The sequence below is a fragment of the Sander lucioperca genome, chromosome 2 (genome assembly GCF_008315115.2).
Source record: "Sander lucioperca isolate FBNREF2018 chromosome 2, SLUC_FBN_1.2, whole genome shotgun sequence".
Lineage (NCBI taxonomy): Eukaryota > Metazoa > Chordata > Actinopteri > Perciformes > Percidae > Sander > Sander lucioperca.
The window spans coordinates 17643117-17667578 of NC_050174.1; the positions used below are offsets into that span (position 1 = coordinate 17643117).

The 24462-nt window shown below is 38.4% G+C and overlaps 1 protein-coding gene across 3 annotated transcripts in view; it reads left to right on the forward strand.

Annotated features, from left to right (window-relative positions):
• The first annotated feature begins 119 nt into the window (after positions 1 to 119).
• Positions 120 to 24462, forward strand: part of LOC118493696 (kinase suppressor of Ras 2-like) — a 47867-nt gene continuing 23524 nt past the window's right edge. The window contains exons 1-3 of one of the 3 annotated variants that reach the window (XM_035994392.1): positions 120 to 850; positions 15371 to 15511; positions 16539 to 16689. In XM_035994392.1, the coding sequence (XP_035850285.1) occupies positions 677 to 850; positions 15371 to 15511; positions 16539 to 16689 (466 nt within the window). In that variant the 5' untranslated portion in view covers positions 120 to 676. The remainder of the gene's footprint in view (positions 851 to 15370; positions 15512 to 16538; positions 16690 to 24462) is intronic. The other 2 variants (XM_035994387.1, XM_035994388.1) reach the window with 2 other exon arrangements.

The following is a 24462-nucleotide window of genomic DNA, read 5'->3' on the forward strand; positions in this document are numbered from 1 at the left end:
GTACAGAGCCCCCCACCTTTCCTCCAAACATGTAAAAAGTGTTAGTTTTGCTCCTCACATAGGCCTGGAGAAATTGGTTAAAGCAGTGAGCCCACCGCACTTGACGCTAATCTCGCGAGAGCAGCCCCTCACGCGGCGGTGCCTGGGCGATGCGATGCTGTTGCTGTGGGTTTGATTGACAGGAAACATGTCGGTGTGGTGGGAGCGAACCGGGATGCAGCTGCTGCCAAGAGAGACAGGGAGTACCTGCGTCCAATCCACACATCAGCACCTTTAAAACCACCAGGCTTCCCCCTCAATACGTCTTCTTCTAAACAGCTTCTCTTTTTTTGAAACATCCATTTCAAACGAAGGGGCACCCAATGGATGCTGTGGCAAACCGTGTCGTCCCGCTCGGTATCTTCATATTGTGTTTGATTTAGCCAACAATCAGAGACACCTTGATGAAACAGCAGGAACTACGAGGACTGTTGTTGCAATGGAGTCGACTCTCTCCCGGCTCAAACCACGTCTGTAAACCTACGAAATCTCGTTTCATGGCGTTTTGCAGGTTGCTCTGTTCCGTGGGCTTCTCCACATTTCTTTTCTGAATTATTTGTTGTTGTTTTTATTTTTATTTTGTTTTTAATTTTTTTCAAAGTGCAAAGGGAAAATAACGACCACTGCTCGCAAAACTATGAACGAGGAGATGACAAAAAGCGAGGAGCAGCATCTTAGTTTGCAGAAAGCCTTGCAGCAGTGCGAGTTGGTGCAAAATATGATTGACATAAGCATTTCTAGTTTGGAGGGTTTACGGACCAAATGTGCCACATCCAACGACTTGACACAAAAAGAGATACGAACGCTGGAGGTAAGCACCATTTGAGCGAACTGACTGAATTTCTGCTGTGCATATTCATCTAAATCTTTACGGGGGGCTGTCACCGTCTGTTATATTTCTAGGCCACTACTATGCATATTTTTCGGTGCCTTTTCAACGATAAACTGGTTTTCTGCTGTCGGTGTTGTCATTGCATACATGTGCACAGATTTCTGGTAAAGCCCACTGCTATCTGTTTTGTGCAGTGCAATAAACCAAGAGGCTACGGGGCTGCAGTGGGCTGTTATAGACTTGCGCATTCTGCAGGTGGCGGGGAGAGAAGGTGGCTCTTCTCCATCAGAATAATATCTGAAGCAGCCGAGGCCTATAGGCAGCCCGTGTTTACAATCCATTACCAATATGCCAGTTTGCGCATCTGTCCTCGCAGCGCATCCAGGCCCTGCTGTTATGCAAGGCGAGCAGATTACTGAAAGTGTTGCAAAATATCGTTATCCGTTTAATTGGCCCGTGGGGTATTCCGTAAATTGCGTTACGTAATGGCCATTCTATCCCGGTGTTGTGGTTGAGATATCAGACTGTCTGTTTTTAGACCACTTAAACCAGTCCAAAGCCCCCCACCTCCTCCCCTTTATCAGTGAGAGACTGTTACGGGACATAAAAATGCCATAAAGTGCGATAAGGTCACTGAAAACTCACTATTGAGCACCACACACAGCACAGTGCTAAGGGCCTGTAAGAATGTTATGGCGATGCCTCGGGGGATTAAAACAAATACCATTAAGTGCGATAACGCCATACGCCATAAATTCAGCACTGAGTATCTGTGTACCATCAACACAAAGTTAATACGCAGAGGGAATGCAATTGAGAGATATTACATAAAAATAAAGTTGTCATTTGTTAGTGCCACACACTAACCCTAACCCCACATGAATATGAGGCTATAGGCTATGTTATAAAATATATAGCATGCTGTGTCTGAGCTATTAAGTGAAGTTTGCAAGTGTTGCACAGGCGGGGGACAGAACGTAATCCTAGAGGAGAGAGAACTAATATTAAGTAGGCTACAAATGTGCTGCCAGAAATGAGCAGGACTGTGAAGATACATGTTCACTATGTTCCCTGAATGCCTTGCAAAGCATTGTGGTTACTGGATTATTTGTGGATGACAGAAGCATTCTTTTTTATGTTACAATATATTATTAGTAGCCTGACAGATCTTTGTGAATGGAATTTTTTAAACTAATATTTGATTGATGAAGTTATGATTTGAACTTTTTGTGGAAACTGAGATAACAAAGAGATGATGAATCCTTAGCTCTTTTTCAAAGTGAAAGTTAAGACATACCCGACGGGGGCGATTCTAGGATCAGACCTTTAGGGGGGCTCAGCCCCTAATGAGAATGTGACACGGATACAGTGCCTTGCACTTGCACTATGATGGAACTACACCTGACACTTTATAAGTCACAGTAATAACAACCAGTTTGACACAATGTTCTAACATTCAGCAATTTTAGTTGCTTTACGTTTCAATTTGGGTTCTAATGTGCGCCATGAAATTACCAACTTCTTCTCTGGGGACTATCAACGTTAAACTTTACAACCCCCTAAAATCGCCCATATACCCAGATATTATTATTAGTTTTTTGTTTTTTTTAAATACACACTGGCAATCTTAAAGCGTAAATGATCAGCATGTGCAGACAGGGGCGTAGCACCATATTCTGGACCCTGTAGGCATACGGGCCCTGTATACTCAGGCCCCCTTTCCCCCCCGGTGTAACATCCCTGTGTGCAGAAATATCTGTACCTACTGTGCTATTCAGTGTTGAAAGGAGTAGGGTTGGGCATTGAGAACCGATTCCTACTTGGAATCGTTTAAAAAATTACGATTCCATCAGAATCGTTTCTTTATTGGAATCGTTTGGAATCGTTTAGAGGATTTGGTTTCAAATGCAATCATCGCTTCCCAATTTAATATGCACATTAACTTTTGGTTTCCGAAGCGGCCAGGCACTTGTTTTGTTGCAGCCTTGGAGCATAGTAAGCAGCGCTGTAGTATGGCTTTATTTTACGTTGAAAAAGCGGTAAAACTGCAAACCACCATTGACTCAAAATAAATCTTTCCTCTTATTTGTGAAAATAGGCATGTGACCCGTTTCAGCTCCACCCCTCAAAGAATCGGAATCGGAATCAGAATAGTTAAAATCAAAACGATGCCCAACCCCAGAAAGGAATCATAAAACGGAGAGGGTGTTGTAACTTTACTTTTTGCCGATGGTAGAGTAGTCAGACTTTTTGGGAAAGCGGAGGAGGGACTTTTTATTTTTTTCTCAACCTACATTTATATTTCGTTTCAGCCTTCCTTTGCAATGTTGTGAAAAGTTACACAAACATCACAAGACAAGGGTTTTATTAATTTATAGTGTACATTATAAGTTCCATTAAAAGAAATGATGGATGGCAATATACATACATTTGCAGTGACACCCATGTGGTTATGGAGACATTGAAGAGTTTTTGACAACTGTTGGTGCTGTAGATTGTTTTAATTGTTTTATGAGGCAGTGTTTTTTGTATCACTTGCTCTACCAGACTGACATCCCACAAGCATGAGGGGTGATGTGAAACATATTTCTGGTGCCTGCAGAGGGCAGTAATGCAAGGCAGCAAAGACCAGAAAACAATTGTAAGCTTGTGTAGACAATACAGGTTCCAAAACATTCACCACAATCTGCGAATCCAGGGTGGTGAGTAAAGGACAAGCAATTTGCGGTGACGGGCTACATCCCATATTCCAGGCGTATGAGGTGCTGCCATCAGGCAGAAGATATAGGGTGCTGTCCTTACAAACCAACCTGGCTCGCAAATCATTTATTCCTACCAGCATTACACTACTGAATAAGTTAGGGAAAATAACTTGATCCTTTCTGTGTGATAATACTGCACTTTGGTATAATATTAAAATGTCACTGATGATGTTGCACATCATCATACTATTGATAGCCCACTGGTGCTAATGATACTGCACTTTACTATTTTATAATGTAGAGATACTTGGTGTTGTGTATTGTTGTGCAGGGGGGGGAGTGTTTAGTGGTCCTGTTGTTGTCTGTGGTCTGTTGTCTGTCTGTCTATCTGATGAGCTGTATGGTGCAAGATGAATTTCCGAAAGGATCAACAAATGTCTATAAGTTATTCATCTGTTAATACCTGATCTATTGAATTGAAGTTCGGGAATATAACGCATGGGAGGTATTTTAATACACCACAATAGTAAAACATCTGGCTTCACTTTGTACACATGTACAGTAGTTCTTCAAAGTGACACTGTGCTCTGAACATGGTCATTTCACTTCCATGGCTTCTGAAGAGTAAGCAACGTCAGAATTCTCTTCCATTTCATGAACTTTTTTGAACAAAGTATTGTCATTTCACATTCAAAAAACATTTCCCATAACTTTGATAGTTAACAATATTATGGTTGTTTTTTTGGACAAAGTTAATACTAATTGCGTTTCCATTGACTGTACTCAGTCGATTATCTAAAAAGAAAAAATTACAATCCGAAATTGGGGCCAACATTTATGACAGGTATGGATCCTGCAACAAAGCACATCCAGCACATCCAGATTAATACAATTATTATTTAAAGTTGCATTAACAGATTTTCTTAGCCACTTGAAGGCAGAATGTCTATGTCTAATGCTATCACCTTACAAAGTTGTTAGTTGTTATAAGCTAAAATTATAGCAAAAAGTTACCAAACTACACATCTAGCAGACATTAGCATTAATTTGAAATCATGTTTTTGGCCTCTTGATGAATATGAAGTCCAATATTCACTTTACCTTACCTCTGGGGTCTCCATCAACTCCTAAGAAAAAATATCTGTCCCTTTAGCTCTGTTACATTCACCAGCTAGTTTCTGTATTGTCTTTCTGTTGTTTATTGCTGGGCAGGTAGCATGCAGTAGGCTTATCTCAATGCTGTTTGGCTAAAAAACAGGTTCTGCAGCTGGAAACAGAGTTAATTAGTTTAGGGCTTGTGGGCCTTTCAACGTAAGAATATTGAATACAGTGGTTTACAAATTGTGTGTCAAACATCTTAGTGGTTCAGTATCACCACTCATTGCTTCCAAGTAGTAATTCCCCAGTACAATTAATTGTCCAACTCTCCCTTTATAACGGCATAGAAATCCATGATCCAGGGAAGACTTAGATTTGTTGCATACACCCTAAAGCTATAAATGAAGCAGTTACAGCAAGTGATACAGCAACACTTCACTTGTTCAACTGCAACCACAAGGTATATCTCTGTCGAAGTTTTGGTTTAATACTGATACACTCTTCACAATAAACAAATTGTTTATGCTACTAGGACATTCACATTGCTTGAAAAATACAGAGTTTGGCAACAGTTGTATTGAGTGCATGCCCAACCAGACAAAATAATAGAAAGACCACCATGAATTGAGGTCAGAGTGAAATATTTTGGTAGTCACGTACTGTTATGGGCTGCAATTCTTCTGTTGTAAAATGTAGGCTACAATCCCCTTGGAAAAAACAAACGTTTTAATACCAATACCAAACCAATATCTGGGAACAAATACAGATATGGCTTGGGCTACTGCATAAACTTGCTCTGGATGGTATATCTGCATATCAGCTTTTTGTATTATTTACTTTTGTTAGATTTTTCTCAGCAGAAATTAAATGAAAACTAATATTTGAAATAAATGCTCAACAGAAAGAAAAAAGTATTAGAAATGCATGATAACAAAGGAAAACAAATTTAACAGTTAATTCACAAGAGAGAGCACGGTCTAATCTTCCTCAAATCCTCTGAGTTGGAAAGTTGAGTTGCAGTCCTCTTATAAACGACAAATGAGTTGTCCACCAGGGTTTTTTTGGGGATCACAATGACGTCAGCCATACGCAAAGCCTTCCTCGTTAACCTGATCTGTATTGAGTGTGGTGTGTGTGGGAGATTCCTGTACAAATCTCTGTTTTACATCTTTATTATTAACCTAAAGGATCCAGATTTGGCCTCAGACACAATCTGTTAGAGGCGTTGAGCACTGACCTTGCTTTAGACAGAAGCTTTACCAAAAATAGCAGCCTATATCATTACCTGGAAGTGTTGATACTGGTTTCCATTAATATAATTATGCATTGTTGGCGGTATCCCTTGGATACACTGGAATGATCCATACAAAAAAAAAACATCATCATGCGCATGATGAATGATGTTTTTTTTTTTAGGCTTTTATAGATATGCAGACACATGATGGAGTATGACATGTGATCCAATAATGTAATTCATTTAACAGAAAAGAAGGCAGGTCAAAACAAGTGTTATGTGTTATTAATTCTAATTGACAGAATTTATGTTTATTTAAACAAGAAGTGTAGCATCAGCTTTTGTTTTTTACTTCCAAGGTGAAACCATGGTATTTCTTACTGAAGCTTGGAAGGTTAAAGAGTTCATGTTCGTGCTTAAAGCAAACTAGGACTAGTCTAAAGGCACAAGTGTTTCTACCTGTTCCAAGTGGCCACACTCGAAGGGTGTATGAAAAGCCTACTGGTAAAGCCTCCTCTTGTCTGAAACGAACTGCATGCCATCCTGATCTTGTACAAAACGGGAATACGGGTGCAAACGTTCGGACAGTCAAAGTTCAAACCCTACTTTCACCTGTGACCAATTGCTGTTTAGAGTGGGCATGATTGTCACATTGTCTGTCTTATTCTTCTTTTAAGTTGATATGGTGAACTTGTGAGCAAACAGTAAAGTTTACACTACGCTACCTGGCATATGCGTCCAATATTCACTTTACTTTAATCTCTGTTTTTGGTCTCCTGAGGGAAGTATGTGGCTTTTCAGCTGCTAAATGCTCCACTATGTTCACCAGCCAGTTGCAAACTGTGTCTGTCTGCTGTTAAAGTGCTGAGCACGAAATGTACAGTGTGTTTTTAAAGCTTTTTTTTCACAGAAAACAGTTGCCTGCTGCGGCTGAAGTGCACTACTAAATCATTGGAGTACAATTTTCACATGATTCTGCTTCAATACGGTTTATTGGTCTGACTCTTGTTGATCTGTGGACAATCACCTATGTCTAAAACCGTTGTGTTCCCTTGCCATTAAACTTTGCTTTTATGTTAAAATATCACAGTAGCAATGAGATCATGATTTTATTTTGGTGTTTGGGCCTCTTCAGGTTTATGAATATGTTTTCAATTAATAATAAAATGAATAATTATTATAATAATAAATGTCTTTAAGATCTAGCACCTATGTATCAGTGCACTGAGAATGCCTTTACATATATGATGTATTTAAATTAGAATGTATATATACCAGTTTGGTTGCTTAATTACTAATTGTACTAATTATTCATTATTAATTACTACAGAATACTGCAGCTCAGTATTGCTTAATTTGGGTACTACCGGTTAAGGAATTGCAATTTTAAAGTACTATATACACATTAATGTGTACATTTTAGATTACATGACTTTTAGTTGTGCTCCCAACCCCTTTGGCTTTTTCAGTTTTTATTGTTTGAGAACATTAAAGGGGATGTAAGGTCTTTTTGACACATTTTGTCAACTTGACTTTTTCTTCCTTTAATATATTTGGGGCTATTATTTTTATTTATTTTTGCCCAACCAATGTCCACGCAGTTTAAGACACAGGGTGGGCTTGTCTTCTTGTTCAGCAAGCATTGATTGATGTTGCGCTTTTGTAACATGATGGTGAAAAAATACAAGCAGCATTATCACAGGGATTCTGCATGTCTAGCAGTCCATGCAAGGGCAGAGACAGAAGGTAAAAATAAAGTGTTAAAAACATAGATCATTTTCAGCTTGTGGGCTGCTATTGTTAGCCTGCTAGCCCTAGCAGCTTATGCTTGTGCAATATGCACCTGCCCACAGTACAGGATGTTCAGTCCCTTTTAGTTTTCTCAACAGCAAGGGAGTAAAGTTTGCTTTGCCAAATCTGCTCTGATGGAGTTTTAGGATGGCGATGCTGCTTGGTGGTCAGTTTTTCGCGTTATATCAGGGGAATTAAACTCACATTACCCAGGGGCCACCGGCCATATTGTTCTCACCAAGCAGGGCTTCTTGAGTGCTCAGTGTAAATAAAACTTCTTTTTTTTTAACTCTTTAAACTCTAAAGTTGAGTAACTTTTCTCTTTCCTCTCCCTTACCTGTAATAATAATTCTGTTTTACATGTTTAGTCAAGTAAGGCCTAATAACACTTGAGATTGTATTCCTTAAGAACGGCAGCTTCTTTGTGTCTTGCAGACATTGCAGAGATATTTCAGTCTGGACCAAAGTGGTAGATCGACTGACCCACAGCTCAACAGACCGGTGTTACCGTTGCGAGAGCCATGCTGCTTCAATGGCTAAAAAGAAATTTAGGATTAGTTCACATTTACTAAAAAATCTATGGGGGTGACTTTTTGAGAAAGATAAACCTTGATAATAGAAGTATTGATTGATACTCTTTCTATTTTTCTCTCACTGATCCTCCTATCATTTGCACTGAATAATACCCAGTTAGACTACTTTATGTCATGCTTTATTGTTGCATTGTCATAAACAAATAACAATGGCAAGATATATTTTAAGTGGATGTAGCCTGAGACCAGTGGTGGAAGAAGTATTCAGATCCTTTACTTAGGTAAAAGTACTAATACCACACTGTAAAAATACTCTGTTACAAGTAAAAGTCCTGGATTGAAAATGTTACTTTAAGTAAAAGTATGTAAGTATCATCAGGAAAATGTACTTAAAGTCTTAAAAGTAAAAGTACTCGATGCAGATAAATCCTCACATTTTGGAAACTGGAAACGATCAAAACAGTTCTGTGTTGAATCGGCTAATCATGTCAGCTGGACATGTAGGCCGTTATATTTTTGGATAGTTTAATTTATAATAAAACGTATTTTATAAACAATGTGTTTTGTGTGGAAAAATCTTAATTTGTAAAGTAACTAGTAACTAAAGCTGTCAGATCAATGGAGTGGAGTACAAAGTACAATATTTCTCTGAAATTTTGCAGAGCAGAAGTAGAAAGTGGCATGAAAAGAAAAGACTTAAGTAAAAAGTACCTTAAATCTGTACTTAAGTACAGTACTTGAGTAAATGTACTTAGTTACATTCCACCACTGCATGAGACTTATAGCTATTGTAAGACTATGATCAGTAAGAAGTCAACACATTTAGCCAGGTTAAATGTCTGCAGCCGTGGGCAGCTGCTGTAGGGGTTTCTGCATTCAGAGGTGACTTGCGAGTCCCTCCTCCACTGGTTTCTACTTTGGTATGCACTGATTTAGGCCAGCACTGTCTACTTTCTAGCAGTCATTTTGTAGGTGTATGTTTGGAATAGGGCCATTAAAATGTATCATCCTTAAGTCTTCAAGCATCACGTCACCCACTGTGGGCCTGGGCATTATTCTAACATTGTTTTAAGCAGACCAATTTTTTTCAGCTCAAAGTTGCTTTACTATGCTTGCTGTAAATCTTGCCTGCCATGTCATAGGAAGTAAGTACAGTCAAAACAAAACAAAATATCTTTTCTTCAGCAATGTCACAAAAAAGATGAATCAAACTTGTAAAAATATACTGTATCTGATATAGTTTTGCAGATATTTCATACTTTAATCATTTGCTCCTGGATGTCGTTGGCTGCTTGTCTATGTGCAGCACACTGTGCTCGAAATAAAACGTATAAGTCACAAAGTAAAATTATACATGTTAACAGTGTAGGCTTCAGTATGGCAGAAAGGGACGTGTTTTAATGACTATTAAAGAGTTGTGAGCAAGCAAAATATAAGCAGTGGTTTAAATAGTATTCAGATCATTTTCTTAAGTAAAAGTAAAAGCAGCAATACCACAGTGTAAAAATACTTTATAAATTATACTGTAAGTAAAAGTATTGCATTCAAATACTTCTTCAAAAGTACTCAAATATCTGCTAAATGAATTACATTATCAAATGTTAAAGTACTCGTAATGCAGAAAAATGGCTGCTGTGGGTGTCTTACATATTATATTATTATTAGTGATGCATTGATCTGTAGGTAATATTTATATTGCAGAGGGCCATGGTTGAGCTAAATACAGTTTGTTAGTTTAATCCATAACGAAAAACTGATTTTATGTTTTGTGTAAAATCTGTAACGAGTAATTCTGGCTGTCAAAACTGTTTATTGCAGAGCAAATTGGTTTCCCATGAGATGTAGAATTCAGTAAATACTGCAAAGTACAACTACCTAAAATTGTACTTAAGCACAACAGTTGAGTATGTACTAAAACAGGATGCCTTTTGGGGTTGTCCTGAATTCTGAGCTGCCTTGTTTTATTGCATAAAATGTATGTATTTGATATACTTATAATATAAGCAGGGTTCAAAATTGACTTTTTACCAGCCACTCAATAGATTACCATTGTTTTTTTTTGGCTGGTGAGTGAAACAAATCTACCAGCTGCTTGCATATTTTACCAGCATTTGACTGGTAGATGGTGCTAATGTTGAAGCCTGAATATAAGTACCGGTATATAGTATAGTATAGCATTGTCCCTTTGCATAAAGGGGAAGTCCTTTAGTCATTTAGTAATTTTTCAAGCCATAAACTAAAAGTGTTTAAAACTTAATAAGGGGTCAGTCAGCATAAGAAATGGAGTTCAGACTGGCTGTGGAGGAGCAGAGAGCAGAGAAGAGTGTAGATTGATTATCAAATCTAATGTTATGCCTATTCCTGTCTGTGACAACTGACAAGAAGAGTTTTTACCAAATAGATTCACAGTAAAATATATACAACATAAACACATGATGACATTATTTATTATGATGTATTTTTACATGTATATGACTTATACAATTACTTATGTATTAATTCCATGCATTACTATTATAATTTCATTGTATATTAATATATTTAATTCTTTATGCATTTATTGAAGATCTGTTTAGATTATTTTGTGACCCCATGACACTAGAGTGAACCCAGCTCTGTCCCACTAAGCACCCTGTCATTATCTCTTTACTTCTCTAGCACAGGTTCACTGCCAGGTCATTGCAATGTCCTCCTACTTACCAAGAAATAGCTCTTAAATTAGCAATACATTTTTAATAGGATGTATTAAATAGAGCAGTGTCATAAATAGGATACTACTGTTTGCCATATAATCGAAGGCCAGGAGAAGAACGTGCTATTAACTGCAAAACGCTTCAGTATACCTCACTTACTTTCAACCTAAAATACGAATAATATGACATGAGAAAATTGTGGGATATGATAATGACAACCTCCCACAAATGTATTATTAATAAAACTATGACAACCTTAATTAATATAAATAATACAAATAAGTGAATGGGCTTTACACATGAAGTTGACAGCTACACTGGCATACTTGAATAATCACCTATTACGTTTAATAACAGGGCTATAGTGATAGGTTGATGAAAGCATTTTACATGATTCAAACAATAACCACTGTTTTCATGGATTTATTCGACAATTGGGTTCATTTGTTCAACACAAGCCTCTTGCTGTCCCACCGCTGCTCATCATGTTGTTATCTATTCAATTCAATTCAATTTTATTTATAGTATCAAATCATAACAAGAGTTATCTCGAGACACTTTACAGATAGAATAGGTCTAGACCACACTCTATAATTTACAAAGACCCAACAATTCCAGTAATTCCCCCAAGAACAAGCATTTATTTATATATATATATATATATATATATATACATATATATATCTTTTTTTTAGATTATTTTTTGGGGCATTTTAGGCCTTTATCTAATTAGGACAGCTGAAGTCATGAAAGGGGAGAGAGAAGGGGAATGACATGCAGCAAAGGGCCGCAGGTTGGAATCGAACCCCGGCCCGCTGCGTTGAGGAGTAAACCTCTATATATGGGCGCCCGCTCTACCAACTGAGCTATCCGGGTGCCCAGCATTTATATATTTTGAATTATTTGTTCTTATATTCTATCTATCTATAGATATTATTATTTCATGTATATTGTATCCTATTATTTCATATATATTCTGTATGTGTGCTGTGTGTCTGATATTTTGCTGCTACAACACTGGAATTTCCCATTTTTTTGGGATCAATAAAAATCTATCTATCTATTTAGTGCGACAGTGGTGAGGAAAAACTTCCTTTTAGGGAGAAACCTCTGACACACCCAGGCTCTTAGTAGGCGGTGTCTGACGGTACCGGTTTGGGGTGTGATGAACAGTGGCAATAATAGTCACAATAAAGATAATGGAACTATGACTAGAAATAGTAGTTGTAGTAGTTCATGGCGTAGCAGGGCACTGCAGGGCGTTACATAATTGTATCTCTAATTGTTATAATTTTATCATTAAAGAAGCTCATTAAGTCGTCACTACTCAAAGCTATAGGAATAGATCTCAATAGAGCTGTGACTCTCTGTCAGCCTGGCTGCAGTGCTGAAAAGAAACCTTGGGTTGTTCTTATTTTCTTCTATTAGTGATGAGTAATAGTCTGATCTGGCATTTCTGAGGGCCTTCCTATATGTTTTCAGACTGTCTTGCCGAGATTCTTCCAGATTGGTGGAACGCCATTTACGTTTTGGTGAGGTTTGTTTTAATTTGCGAGTTTGGAAGTTATACCAAGGGGATGGTTTCCTTTGCTTCATCATCTTCTTTTTGAGAGGAGCAACAGAGTCTAAAGTCTACGAATTAAATGTTAACATGGCAGCATCATTTAAAGGTTGAGTAACTCAAAGGTGTTAATAGGGTTATGGTTACACTGACTATGCCCTCACATGATGTAACGCTGTGATAATCAGGTTAATTATTAATGTGTATTGAAGTGTCACCAAAGGCTAATAAAACCCGTGGGGAATACAGTTTTAAAATGACAAAATGTAGCAATCATGACTCATGACGACTCATTTCCTTAACTCATTTAAGTGTAGTTCGTCAGGGACATGGTGTTTCCCCTCTGAAGACTTCGTTAAGGAAGGCAAGGCAAGGCAGCTTTATTTGTATAGCACATTTCAGCAAAAAGGCAATTCAAAGTGCTTTGCATAAAACATTAAAGTACAGTTAAAAACATATAATATAACTAGGGTTGTGAATCTTCACTGGTCTCACGATTCGATTCGATTACGATTATCCTGTCAACGATTCGATCCAATTTGATATCCCGATGCACCATGATACGTCACCTCCTCAATATTATTATTTATTGACATGGTTTTCATCAACAAATTCAAGCAGTCAGATATGTATGAACTAGGGCTGCGACTAACGATTATTTTCATAGTCGATTAATCTGTCGATTATTTTCTCGATTAGTTGTTTGATCTATAAAAATGTCAAAACATGGTGAAAAATGTGGATGAGTGTTTCCCAAAGCACAAGATGACGTCCTCAAATGTCTTGTTTTGTCCAAAACTCAAAGATATTCAGTTTACTGTCACAAAGGAGAGAAGAAACTAGAAGATATTTACATTTAACAAGCTGGAATCAGAGAAATCTTATTTTTTTTAATAAAAAAATGACTCAAACGATTATCGATTATCAAAATAGTTGGCGATTAATTTAATAGTTGACAACTAATCGATTAATCGATTCATCGTTGCACCGCTAGTATGAACTGCCCTTTTTATTGTATCTGCTCTTAAAAAAGACACTTCGTTCATGTTACAGACAAAAGGCAAAAACAAAAAAAGCAGCTACAAGAAAATCAACAAGTGACATCAGTAGGCAGTAATCGATTATGGTCTGTCACTGCATCGATGCAGAATTGCCCACGTCCGCATCGCGATGCATCGATGCAATAATTAATTTCAACACCCCTAATAAAAACAGCTAAAATAGAATAAGACAGGTATGAAATGAATAAAAGTTACAGTGCAATGCAGTATCAAAAAGAAAAGTCTTCAGCCTTGAATTAGAAGAACTGAGAGTTGCAGCGGACCTGCAGTTTTCTGGGACTTTGTTCCAGATATGTGGTACTTAAAAAAACTGAATGCTGCTTCTCCATGTTTAGTTCTGACTCTGGGGACAGATAGCAGACCTGTCCCAGACGACCTGAGAGGTCCGGATGCTTCATAATGTAGCAGCCGATCAGACATGTATTTTGGCCCTAAACCATTTAGTGCTTTATAAACCAAAAGTAATATTTTAATATCAAGTCTTGGAGAGACAGGAAGCCAGTGTAAAGACCTCAAAACTGGAGTGATGTGATCCACTTTCATGATCTTAGACACTGCTACAGTAGTCAAGTCTACTGAAGATAAAAGCATGGATAAGTTTTTCCAAATCCTGCTGAGACATAATTCCTTTAACCCTTGATATATTCTTAAGATGATAATAGGCTGACTTTGTAATTGTCTTAATGTGGCTTTTTGTATTCAGGTCTGAGTCCATGACTACACCAAGATTTCTGTCTTTGTCCGTTGTTTTTAACATTACCGATTGAAGCTAAGCGGCGACTTTTCAATTGTTCCTCTGGCTCGATTGAAAAGTCAGTTCCTCTGGCTCCAAAAACAACCACCTCAGTTTTGTTTTTGTTTAGAAGAAAGTTCTGGCACATCCAATCGTCGATTTGTTCAAAGCACTTACTCAGTATTTGTATTGGACCATAATTCCCTGGTGATATGGTTATGTAAATGTGTGTGATGTCCGCATACTGTAATTATGGTAACGTATTTTGTTAGAAGGAGGCATATTTTAGATTTATTATGATTGCATAAATAATAAATAGGTCAAAGGTCAGTGCGAGCCACAGAAAATTGTTGCCAAATCTGGCGGGATTGAGTGTCTTTATCTCAAACTCTTTGGTAGAATGTATACTTATTCCACAGGGGCCTAAAACGTTTGTCTATGGTTTCTCAATTTATAACCTGCCTCCACTGTCCAAATAACAGTTATTTAACCAATCAAGTCCCAAACTTCTGGGCTGAACCACGCCATGATAGCAGCATAAAAAGTTGCAGACAAAACAATGCAAAATCAGGCAAGCAGATGAAACAATATGAAAGAACAAAACAAAGAAGGTTAAAATGAGGCTAACAATACCTTTTTTTTTTTTTTTTAAAAGAAAGAGGTTTTGAAAAACCCACTGCAAAGACCTGTAAATAAGGTGTATACAATGTTGTTTGTGGTGCTCTAAAAATGGTGTTTGAACAACTTAACGTCTCTTTCCACAAGTAAAGTCGTGGTCACATATGACTTCTGTGGGAACTATTTTCTTTTTGAAAAATTGAAATTAGACACAACATTGAATTCATGTATAATCTGTATGTTGTTGTGGTTTCATTGTATCCTGCAGCTTGTTTATAAAGATAAGCAAGCTTTTCAAACGTTACAAAAACAGTCAAAACTTCAGTTTATTTTTGTGTTTATGTATTTTGCATCAGTGTTATATCAGTATACAGTTGAACCCCAAAAAGACCATAAATGCACGGCTATGTCTAGTTGTTGGTTTACTGCCTACACATAGTGATGAGGTCACTGTATATGTCGTTTTTGTTCTCAGGGGAAGTTGGTAAAGTACTTCAGCCGCCAGCTGTCCTGTAAGTGCAAAGTGGCCTTAGAGGAGCGCAGTGTCGAGCTGGAGGACTTCCCTCGCCTCGGCCACTGGTTCCGCATCGTCAACTTGAGGAAGGAGGTCACAGAGGTAAATATGTCCAGCCAGACGCTCATCTTATCTACCATAATAACAATGTGAGAATGTTAGATATTATTGCTCAAATATAAAATCTGGTATCTGATAATGAATAGATCGGTGAAAGAGAGTGCTGTCTAACAAAATCTCCCCTAGGTGTTAAATTGTTTTGATATCTGATGACTGTGAAGGCCATATAATATGATTTACATCATTTTCATAATGATCAAACCATCTAGTGACTGCTTGTGTCTTTTATGGAAACATCTGCATTTGTTGCACGTTTCTTCCATAGTTTTTTTCAGGTATTTCCTTTATTTTGTCTCCTGTCTGAAGTCACCTGTGTTCACCGTTCACATTCTTTGCTAGAAAGTGATCACTAAATGGCTTAAGTTGGTTAACTTGAGTGTGCAATGTGTGTGAATTGTTTTTAGTTTAGTGTTTGTTTTTTCTTTTTTTAATTGATGAACTAAACCATATTATTTTGGCTAATATTGATAACATGTTAGTGAGCCAGGGCATTTGCATGTCACCTTTTTTTCGCTTTATTATTTAGTCTTTTCTCTCTCAAGCCGCAGCAACCCCCTTTGCTGAATGTTCCAGCCACTGCAGCAGTGTTTTAAGCTGCAGTTCCTCTAAAGGCCGCTAGATGCTGGCTTCAAGAAAACACGTTAACTTTTCTCTTGAAATAGAAATGTAAATCAAGTTTTTCCACAGAATTTTACACTCTCAATAGTTAATATCACATCTTCTAATGTGTATTTTGGTTTGAGAAATAATTGTTCCATTAATGAGCCATTGAAGCCAGCGTTTTTACAGTCCATCACCTCTTTCCATTCTTAACTGACAAACTGACTTAACTAATAAACATAATCACTGAAAACGGTAAATATTTTCTCCATGTCTTTTCATTTTCTCCAACGTCTTTTCATTGTCATTGGAGGCTGTTTCTTTAACTGTAAACCATGTGATCCATGTATTAATATAAGATTTTAACCATGTGTATCTGTGTCATGTGTTTGCATATGTGTTTTTGCAGGAGATGAGCCCAGGTGAGGTAACCCTGGAGGGCCTGCTGGAGATGAGCGAGGAGCAGGTGTGTGAGCTGCTGCAGAAGTTTGGTGCCAACGAAGAGGAGTGCGCCCGACTCAACGCCTCCCTCTCCTGCCTCAGAAAGGCCCACCAGCTCGGTAAGGATCCACCCAAAACACACAGAGATGCGCTCACACAGAAACACACACATCCACCGAAACACCTGCATTTAAAGCTATAGTGCATAGTTTGTGTCGCCCGTATGAGGAATTCTAAGTAATGACAACAACAGTGTCGGTGCATCCACACGATGCAAGCTTTCGGTGATCTTGTAATTTTTATGACCTCTTCGTCTCTGAAGCTAAACGCTGCTTTTGTCACCGGACGGTACCATTTTGTAAACATAGCCATACCGAGAAATACAGAGAGAGTTGTGTAGAGCTGAAAGTCTTAATTAGCTTTGTAGCAACTCATTTGGCAATGGCTTGAATGTAAAGCGTTCATTAATATAAAATAGTTGCGCACTAAAGCTTTAAATGTCCTTTAGAGTTATCACCATTTACCGTTACTGTGTGTAAAATTACATTCCCAACTCATTTGAAATGTTTTTTTTAATAAACTTCTTCCTAGCTTGAAAGGATCCGCCGTGCACGCTAACGTAGACACTCTTTATAAGAAGACTTTTTTTTTAGGTGATTGACAGTAAGTGGAGCGTACTGAATGTAATCACACATTAGAAAGAAACAAAGTAATAATCTCACTCTATAGAATGTATGTGTTGTACAGTGCAAAAATGAATGCCAGCAGTAATGTCATCTATCAAAAGGACAAACCACCTACACTTCTGGTTGTTTCACCCTAAAATAAAAATCGTATATGCAGTATTTAACTTTGACATTCATCAAAAACATGCCATACATTTTACTAGATTATTTCCTCTAGTGATGCTGCCATTGAGTGCTATCAATTTATCTTTTCAGGATGTTAAAATCATGTGTCTTGCTTGAGGTAGACAGTACACTATAGAGAACACTTAATCACCCTTATTTATCATCTAATATATATCTTATCATCCAATATATATATATATATATATATATATATATATATATATATAATATAATCACTAATCACTTGTTGCTGTGTAATACAGTGCAGGGACCATTGTGGAAAATTCTCTCTGGTACATTCAAGGACACACTGCCATTTCAGACTTGAGAGCCAACTACTGAAGAGCAACTTATTTTTGTTAAAAGTATTTTTTGGGGCATTTTATGCTTTTGTTATACAGTTAACAGCAGAGAGCTGACTGATAATAAGAGGAAAGAGATAGGCTGACATGCAACAAAGGTCTCCAGCTGGACTCAAACTAGTCTCTTAAACCTATAGGCAACTGGTATGCAACTAATAGTAACTTATTTAATTTCATTTTGTAATTCAATTCTTATAATTGTTTTTACAACAGGTGCGTTAACTTGTTATTTGTCCTCTGGGCATGATTTCCCAACAACATGGCTTATGAATTCTTTACTTTTGGCAGTCAACTTGCAAATCTTAAACGTTGGAGGATCCTTAAACTTGACAATATTTCTTTGAGAAACAAATGATGTGACTTTAAATATGATGTATTACTTATGTCAAATATCTGCAACTATATTTTTATATAAATAGGTAATTAATCAGAAATATCTATAGAACGGTTCCGAAACTGGCTTGCAGTGATTTCAGTATTTGCAATTTGTAGTTAATGAGCCAAAACATAGGGTGTAGTGATGCACAGTGAAATAGCAGGAGAAGGATGCTTGTTTACATCCTATACTATATTCAGCAGGAACCAACAATTAACTCATTATCCCGCTCTATGAGATGTGTATACGTAAGATGTGTGACATGCATTTTGCCATTTTGCTTTCATAAATTCAGAAAAGGAGAATTGTTTTTTAGATAGAGAAGATGAGATGAGATACACAGTGGCTGCCTTTTATCATGTGTGTATCTGTTATTTATCAAGAGTGTAGTCTATAGTACAGTATATGCCACAGTGTATAATAAGGACTAACCCTAACAACAAAACAACAAATGAAACCCTACTATAAAGAATATAAGGTGTATAAAAAATATAAAATCAGTGATATTTATATTTTGATAACATATGCATGATAGGTGCAATAGGAGCATGAGGTGACACATATGACACTAATCATGAATTACATGATTATGTCATATCATAAATATAGTATTATCACAATATATATAGTAATATAGTATTCAGTGTTCAGATTATTGTGTTTGTGTAAATGATGCAGATATTAAAAAAGAAAGCTTTGTAATACATAAAAGTTGCAACAAAAAAGGTTTATTATTTTATGGCACAAAAACAAAGTTTATTAGTGATCTGTGACATTATCTTTGAATTCTTCATGCCCTCACCAAAACCATTGTGTGTATTTATTATGCCTTTATCAATGAACTATAAAAACGAGACTAGAATTTACAGCAGTCTTCATCTGTAGAATGTAACAAAAATGCGACCTCATTTCTGATTTCAGTCAGAAAACGTTACCTTAATTAACTCAGCATTCATTAAGTTAAAATACATACATACATATATATGCTAGTTAGTTTTGCTGTGGTGTAAATTCACTGCCAGTCCAAGAGATACACCATATGCCCAGTATGTTTGTGTTTCTGTAGGTGGCACTGTTTTCTTCATATGTGTAACCCAGAATCTACTGAAACTACTTGTGAGGCAGACAATTCATGTTTTTCAGAAATAAGACACTTGTTTAGAGCAATAGCTTTCATGATGTCTAAAATCACTACTATGGTATAATGAATCATTATTGCAACAGTCATTGATAGCAATTCAAAATATTTGTGGGGTGTTACTTCAAATGCCTGTGTCATGCATTCACGTGATCATGTACAAGAATCTGCAAAGACTAATGTGAAGCAGAAAGCCATGTGTTTGCCTAAAAAAGTCAGCAAACCTCCTGTCTTGAATGGGCAAAATGTCAACTATGAAGCAAAAAATACCATGTATGATGGTCTTTTTGCTCTTTTGACATCATTTGAAAACTGCACCGCTTCTCCTTTATAGTTGTTGTTTAATTGTACTGTATCATAATTCAATTCAATTCATTTTATTTATAGTATCAAATCATAACAAGAGTTATCTCGAGACACTTTACAGATAGAGTAGGTCTAGACCACACTCTATAAAGCCCCAACAATTCCAATAGTTCCCCCAAGAGCAAGCATTAGCAGTGGCTATTGCGACAGTGGCGAGGAAAAACTCCCTTTTAGGAAGAAACCTTGGCAGACCCAGACTCTTGGTGGGCGGTGTCTGACGGTTGGGGTTATGACGGTACAGGATGTAGCGTGGCACAGCAGAGCATGGGTGGACGCGGTGGACGCAGCAGGACGTAGCCGGGCATTGCAGGGAATCGCAGAGCGTAGCAGGGTGTAGCAGGTCCATAGCCACAGCTGCACCCAAGACCCAGGTCTTGGTGTCGCCCTAATCCGAGGCGATGTTCTGGGCGAAGAAGAAACATAAGGACTCTGGGGAGTAAACTCCCCAGAGCTAGGTGAGTAACAAGCACTTCTGAGACAGGATGTGCATAAAAGGAAACAAAAGAAAAGAGCGTGTCATAAGAAGGAACTTCCTCGGCAGTCTAGAATTATAACAGCATAACTAGGAGAGGCACTATATTATTGATTATACGATAGGTAAATCTGATGACTGTAAAGAGAAGCAGAGAAAAGCAGGGGTGCTGTGTCTGCAGCTATACACCCTGCCCCGCCGGTCTAGGCGTTCACTGCAACTCCTCACTCCCTAACTATAAGCTTTATCAAAGAGGAGAGTTTTCAGTTTAGTCTTAAATGTAGCGACGGTGTCTGCCCCCCGAACCCAGATTGGGAGCTGGTTCCACAGGAGAGGAGCCTGATAGCTGAAGGCTCTGCCTCCCATTCTACTTTTAGAGACTCTAGGAACCACAAGTAACTCTGCATTCTGGGAGCGTAGTGCTCTAGGGTGACAATAAGGTACTAAGAGGTCCTCAAGATATGAAGGAGCTTGACCATTTAGAGCTTTATAGGTCAGAAGAAGGATTTTAAATTCAATCCTGGATTTTACGGGAAGCCAATGGAGAGAAGCTAATACAGGAGAAATATGATCTCTTTTCTTAGTTCTTGTCAGAACACGCGCTGCAGCATTCTGGATCAGCTGGAGAGTCCTAACGGACTTATTTGAGCATCCTGATAATAAGGAATTACAGTAGTCCAGCCTGGAAGTAACGAATGCATGGACTAGTTTTTCTGCATCGTTTTGAGATAGGATGTTCCTAATTTTAGCAATGTTACGAAGGTGAAAAAAGGCTGTTCTAGAGGTGTGTTTTAGATGGGCGTTAAAGGATAGATCCTGATCAAAAATAACTCCTAGATTTCTGACAGTAGTACTGGAGGCCAGGGCAATGCCATCCAGAGTAATTATATCTTCGGCTAATGAGGTTCGTAGGGGTTTGGAGCCCAGGACAATAACTTCGGTTTTATTTGAGTTTAACATCAGGAAATTGTAGGCCATCCATGATTTTATATCTTTAATGCAAGCTTGAAGTTTAGCTAGCTGGCTGGTTTCGTCTGGCTTGATTGACAGATATAATTGGGTGTCATCCGCATAACAGTGAAAGTTAATTGAGTGTTTCCTAATAATATTGCCTAGAGGAAGCATATATAAGGAGAATAGAATTGGTCCAAGCACTGAGCCTTGAGGAACGCCATGGTTAATTTTAGCGTAATTGGAGGGTTTATTGTTAACATTAACAAATTGCGATCGATCAGAGAAGTAGGACTTAAACCAGTTTAGTGCGATTCCTTTAATGCCAACTAAATGTTCCAGTCTCTGTAAGAGGATGGTATGGTCAATAGTATCGAATGCAGCACTAAGATCTAATAAGACAAGTACGGAGACAAGTCCTTTGTCTGATGCAGTTAGAAGATCGTTAGTGATTTTCACCAGTGCCGTCTCTGTGCTATGATGCTTTCTAAATCCTGACTGAAAGTCCTCAAATAAGCTATTGCTATGTAGAAAATCACATAACTGATTAGCGACTACTTTCTCAAGGATCTTGGAGAGAAAGGGAAGGTTAGATATAGGTCTATAGTTGGCTAAGACCTCAGGATCGAGGGTGGGTTTTTTCAGTAGAGGTTTTATCACAGCTACTTTAAATGACTGCGGTACATAACCTGTCAATAAAGACATATTTATCATATCTAGCAATGAAGTGTTAACCACGGGTAACGCTTCTTTAAGTAGCCTCGTTGGGATGGGGTCCAAGAGACAGGTAGATGGCTTAGCTGAAGAGACCTTTAGCATTAATTGTTGAGGGTTTATAGGATAAAAGCAATCTAAGTATATGTCAGGTCTAGTCGTTCTTTCTAGCAGTCTGTCAGTTAAAGGTGACCCATTAGAGGTTGGGGGAAAGAGGTGATGAATAGTATCTCTAATTGTTATAATTTTATCGTTAAAGAAACTCATGAAGTCGTCACTACTCAGAGCTATAGGAATAGATGGCTCAATAGAGCTGTGGCTATCTGTCAGCCTGGCTACAGTGCTGAAAAGAAACCTTGGGTTGTTCTTATTTTCTTCTATTAGTGATGAATAGTAGTCTGATCTGGCCTTTCTTAGGGTCTTCCTATAGGTTTTCAGACTGTCTTGCCAGTCTAAACGAGATTCTTCCAGTTTGGTGGAACGCCATTTACTTTCAAGTTTGCGCGAGATTTGCTTTAATTTACGAGTTTGGGAATTATACCAAGGTGCTAGTTTCCTTTGCTTCATCGTCTTCTTTTTAAGGGGAGCAACAGAGTCTAAAGTCGTCCGTAGGCAGGCCGTAGCATCGTCTACGAAATGATCAATTTGAGAGGGACTAAAGTTTACATAAAGATCCTCTGTTATATTACGGCACGTTAATGAGTTTAGTGCTGTTGGAATATCTTCCTTAAATTTAGCTATAGCACTGTCAGATAGGCTTCTAGCGTAGAAGCTTTTATCTAATTTCGTATAATCGGGTAGTAAGAATTCGAAAGTTATTAAGAAGTGGTCTGATAATAAAGGATTTTGCGGGAATACTATTACGTCTTCAATTTTGATGCCATATGCCAGCACAAGGTCAAGGGTGTGGTTAAAACAGTGCGTGGCCTCGTGCACACTCTGACTGAAACCAATTGAATCTAGTAGTGAGTTGAAAGCAGTACTAAGGCTATTGCTGTCAACGTCCACATGGATATTAAAATCACCTACAATAAGTACTTTGTCTGATTTTAGGACTACACATGATAAAAACTCTGAGAATTCCGATAAAAATTCACAATATGGACCTGGTGCTCGGTAGACAACAACAAATATAATTGGCTGTACTGTTTTCCATGTTGAATGCTGAAGGTTAAGAACGAGATTTTCAAAAGAGTTATAATTTAGTTTAGGATTAATTAACAGGTTTGAGTCAAATATGGCTGCAACTCCCCCTCCTCGGCCTGAGCCTCTAGGAATTTGAGTATTAATATGAGTGGGAGGAGTGGCTTCATTTAGACTGACATAATCTTCATGGCCCAGCCAGGTTTCAGTTAGACAGAATAGATCAATTTGATTATCGGATATCAATTCGTTTACTAGTATTGCTTTAGAAGACAGAGATCTGATATTTAGTAGACCGCATCTAATTTTCCTATCCTGTTCTATCATTGCAGTGGTAGTTGTAATTCCAATTAGGTTGTTAAGTATTGCCCCTTTTTTGGTTACCTGTGGCTGACGTGAACTGGATGCTAAATTGACTATGTTTGCAGTCAACTTCTTATTACTTAGGGGATTCAACACTTTGTATGGTCTATTGTTGATTATAACTGGAATAGTACTAGTATTACATGTTACCCTGCAGAAAACATTTTCAGATTCATTCACTTGTAAAGTGCCATTAGGATCAATACCTGGGGGGCATGAATCTGTGATATTTTCAACAGAATGTCAATACTTAACTTTCAGTGTGGTCGTTATGTTGTCAGATAGCAGCCTGGCTCCATGTCGGTTTGGGTGGAGACCATCATGTTTCAGCAGGCTGGGCCTCTCCCAGAACAAGTTGAAGTTGTCGACATAGGGAATGCCCAGGGAAGCGCAGTGGGGTTTCAGCCAGGTGTGGAGCCCGAACAGTCTGGACCATCTTTCAGCACCCTTTCTGTAGGTAGGTAGAGGCCCAGAAATGACGATCCGTTTTCCTGTGCCCATCAGGGTGGTGATGAGAGTGGTGAAGTCTTTTTGAAGTGCTGTCGACCGTCTCTCTCTGATGTCGTTTGTGCCCACATGCACGATGATGTTGTCGACCTTAGCGTGGCAGGCGAGGATGCTGGGAAGTTTGTGCTGGATGTCACGGACCTTGGCACCAGGGAAGCAGTAGACCTTGGACGGACCGCTAGGTGTAGGGGGAATGTAGAGGTCCCTGACCATGGAGCTTCCGATGACCAGCGTGGAAGTTGTTGGGTCTGAAGGGGGGCGCGCCGACTGTGTGGATGGGCCAGGATGAGCGCCGTGGGGACGTGGCAGAGAAGGGTTTCTGCAGAGCAGAGGGAACTCCTCATCGTTCATCAGAATGGTGTAGCGATTTTCTAGTCGTATAGGTTGGGCTGGGCCTGAGCGTTGTCCTGACCGCCTGCTGTGGTGCTTGCTTATACGCCATGGCTCAGGCTGGTGTGGAGTGGAGCTGGTCAGCAGAGCTGACTTGGTTCTCGGCAGAAGCCGAGGAGAGACGACAGGGACAGAGGTTGTATTAGTGCGTGGTGGGGTGAGAGTAGTGCAGGGCAGAGTGGAATCAAAACATCCGACATTAGTGTGTGTGTGAGGGGAACTTCCAATGATAATGGTGTCAAGGAACTGTTCATTCACC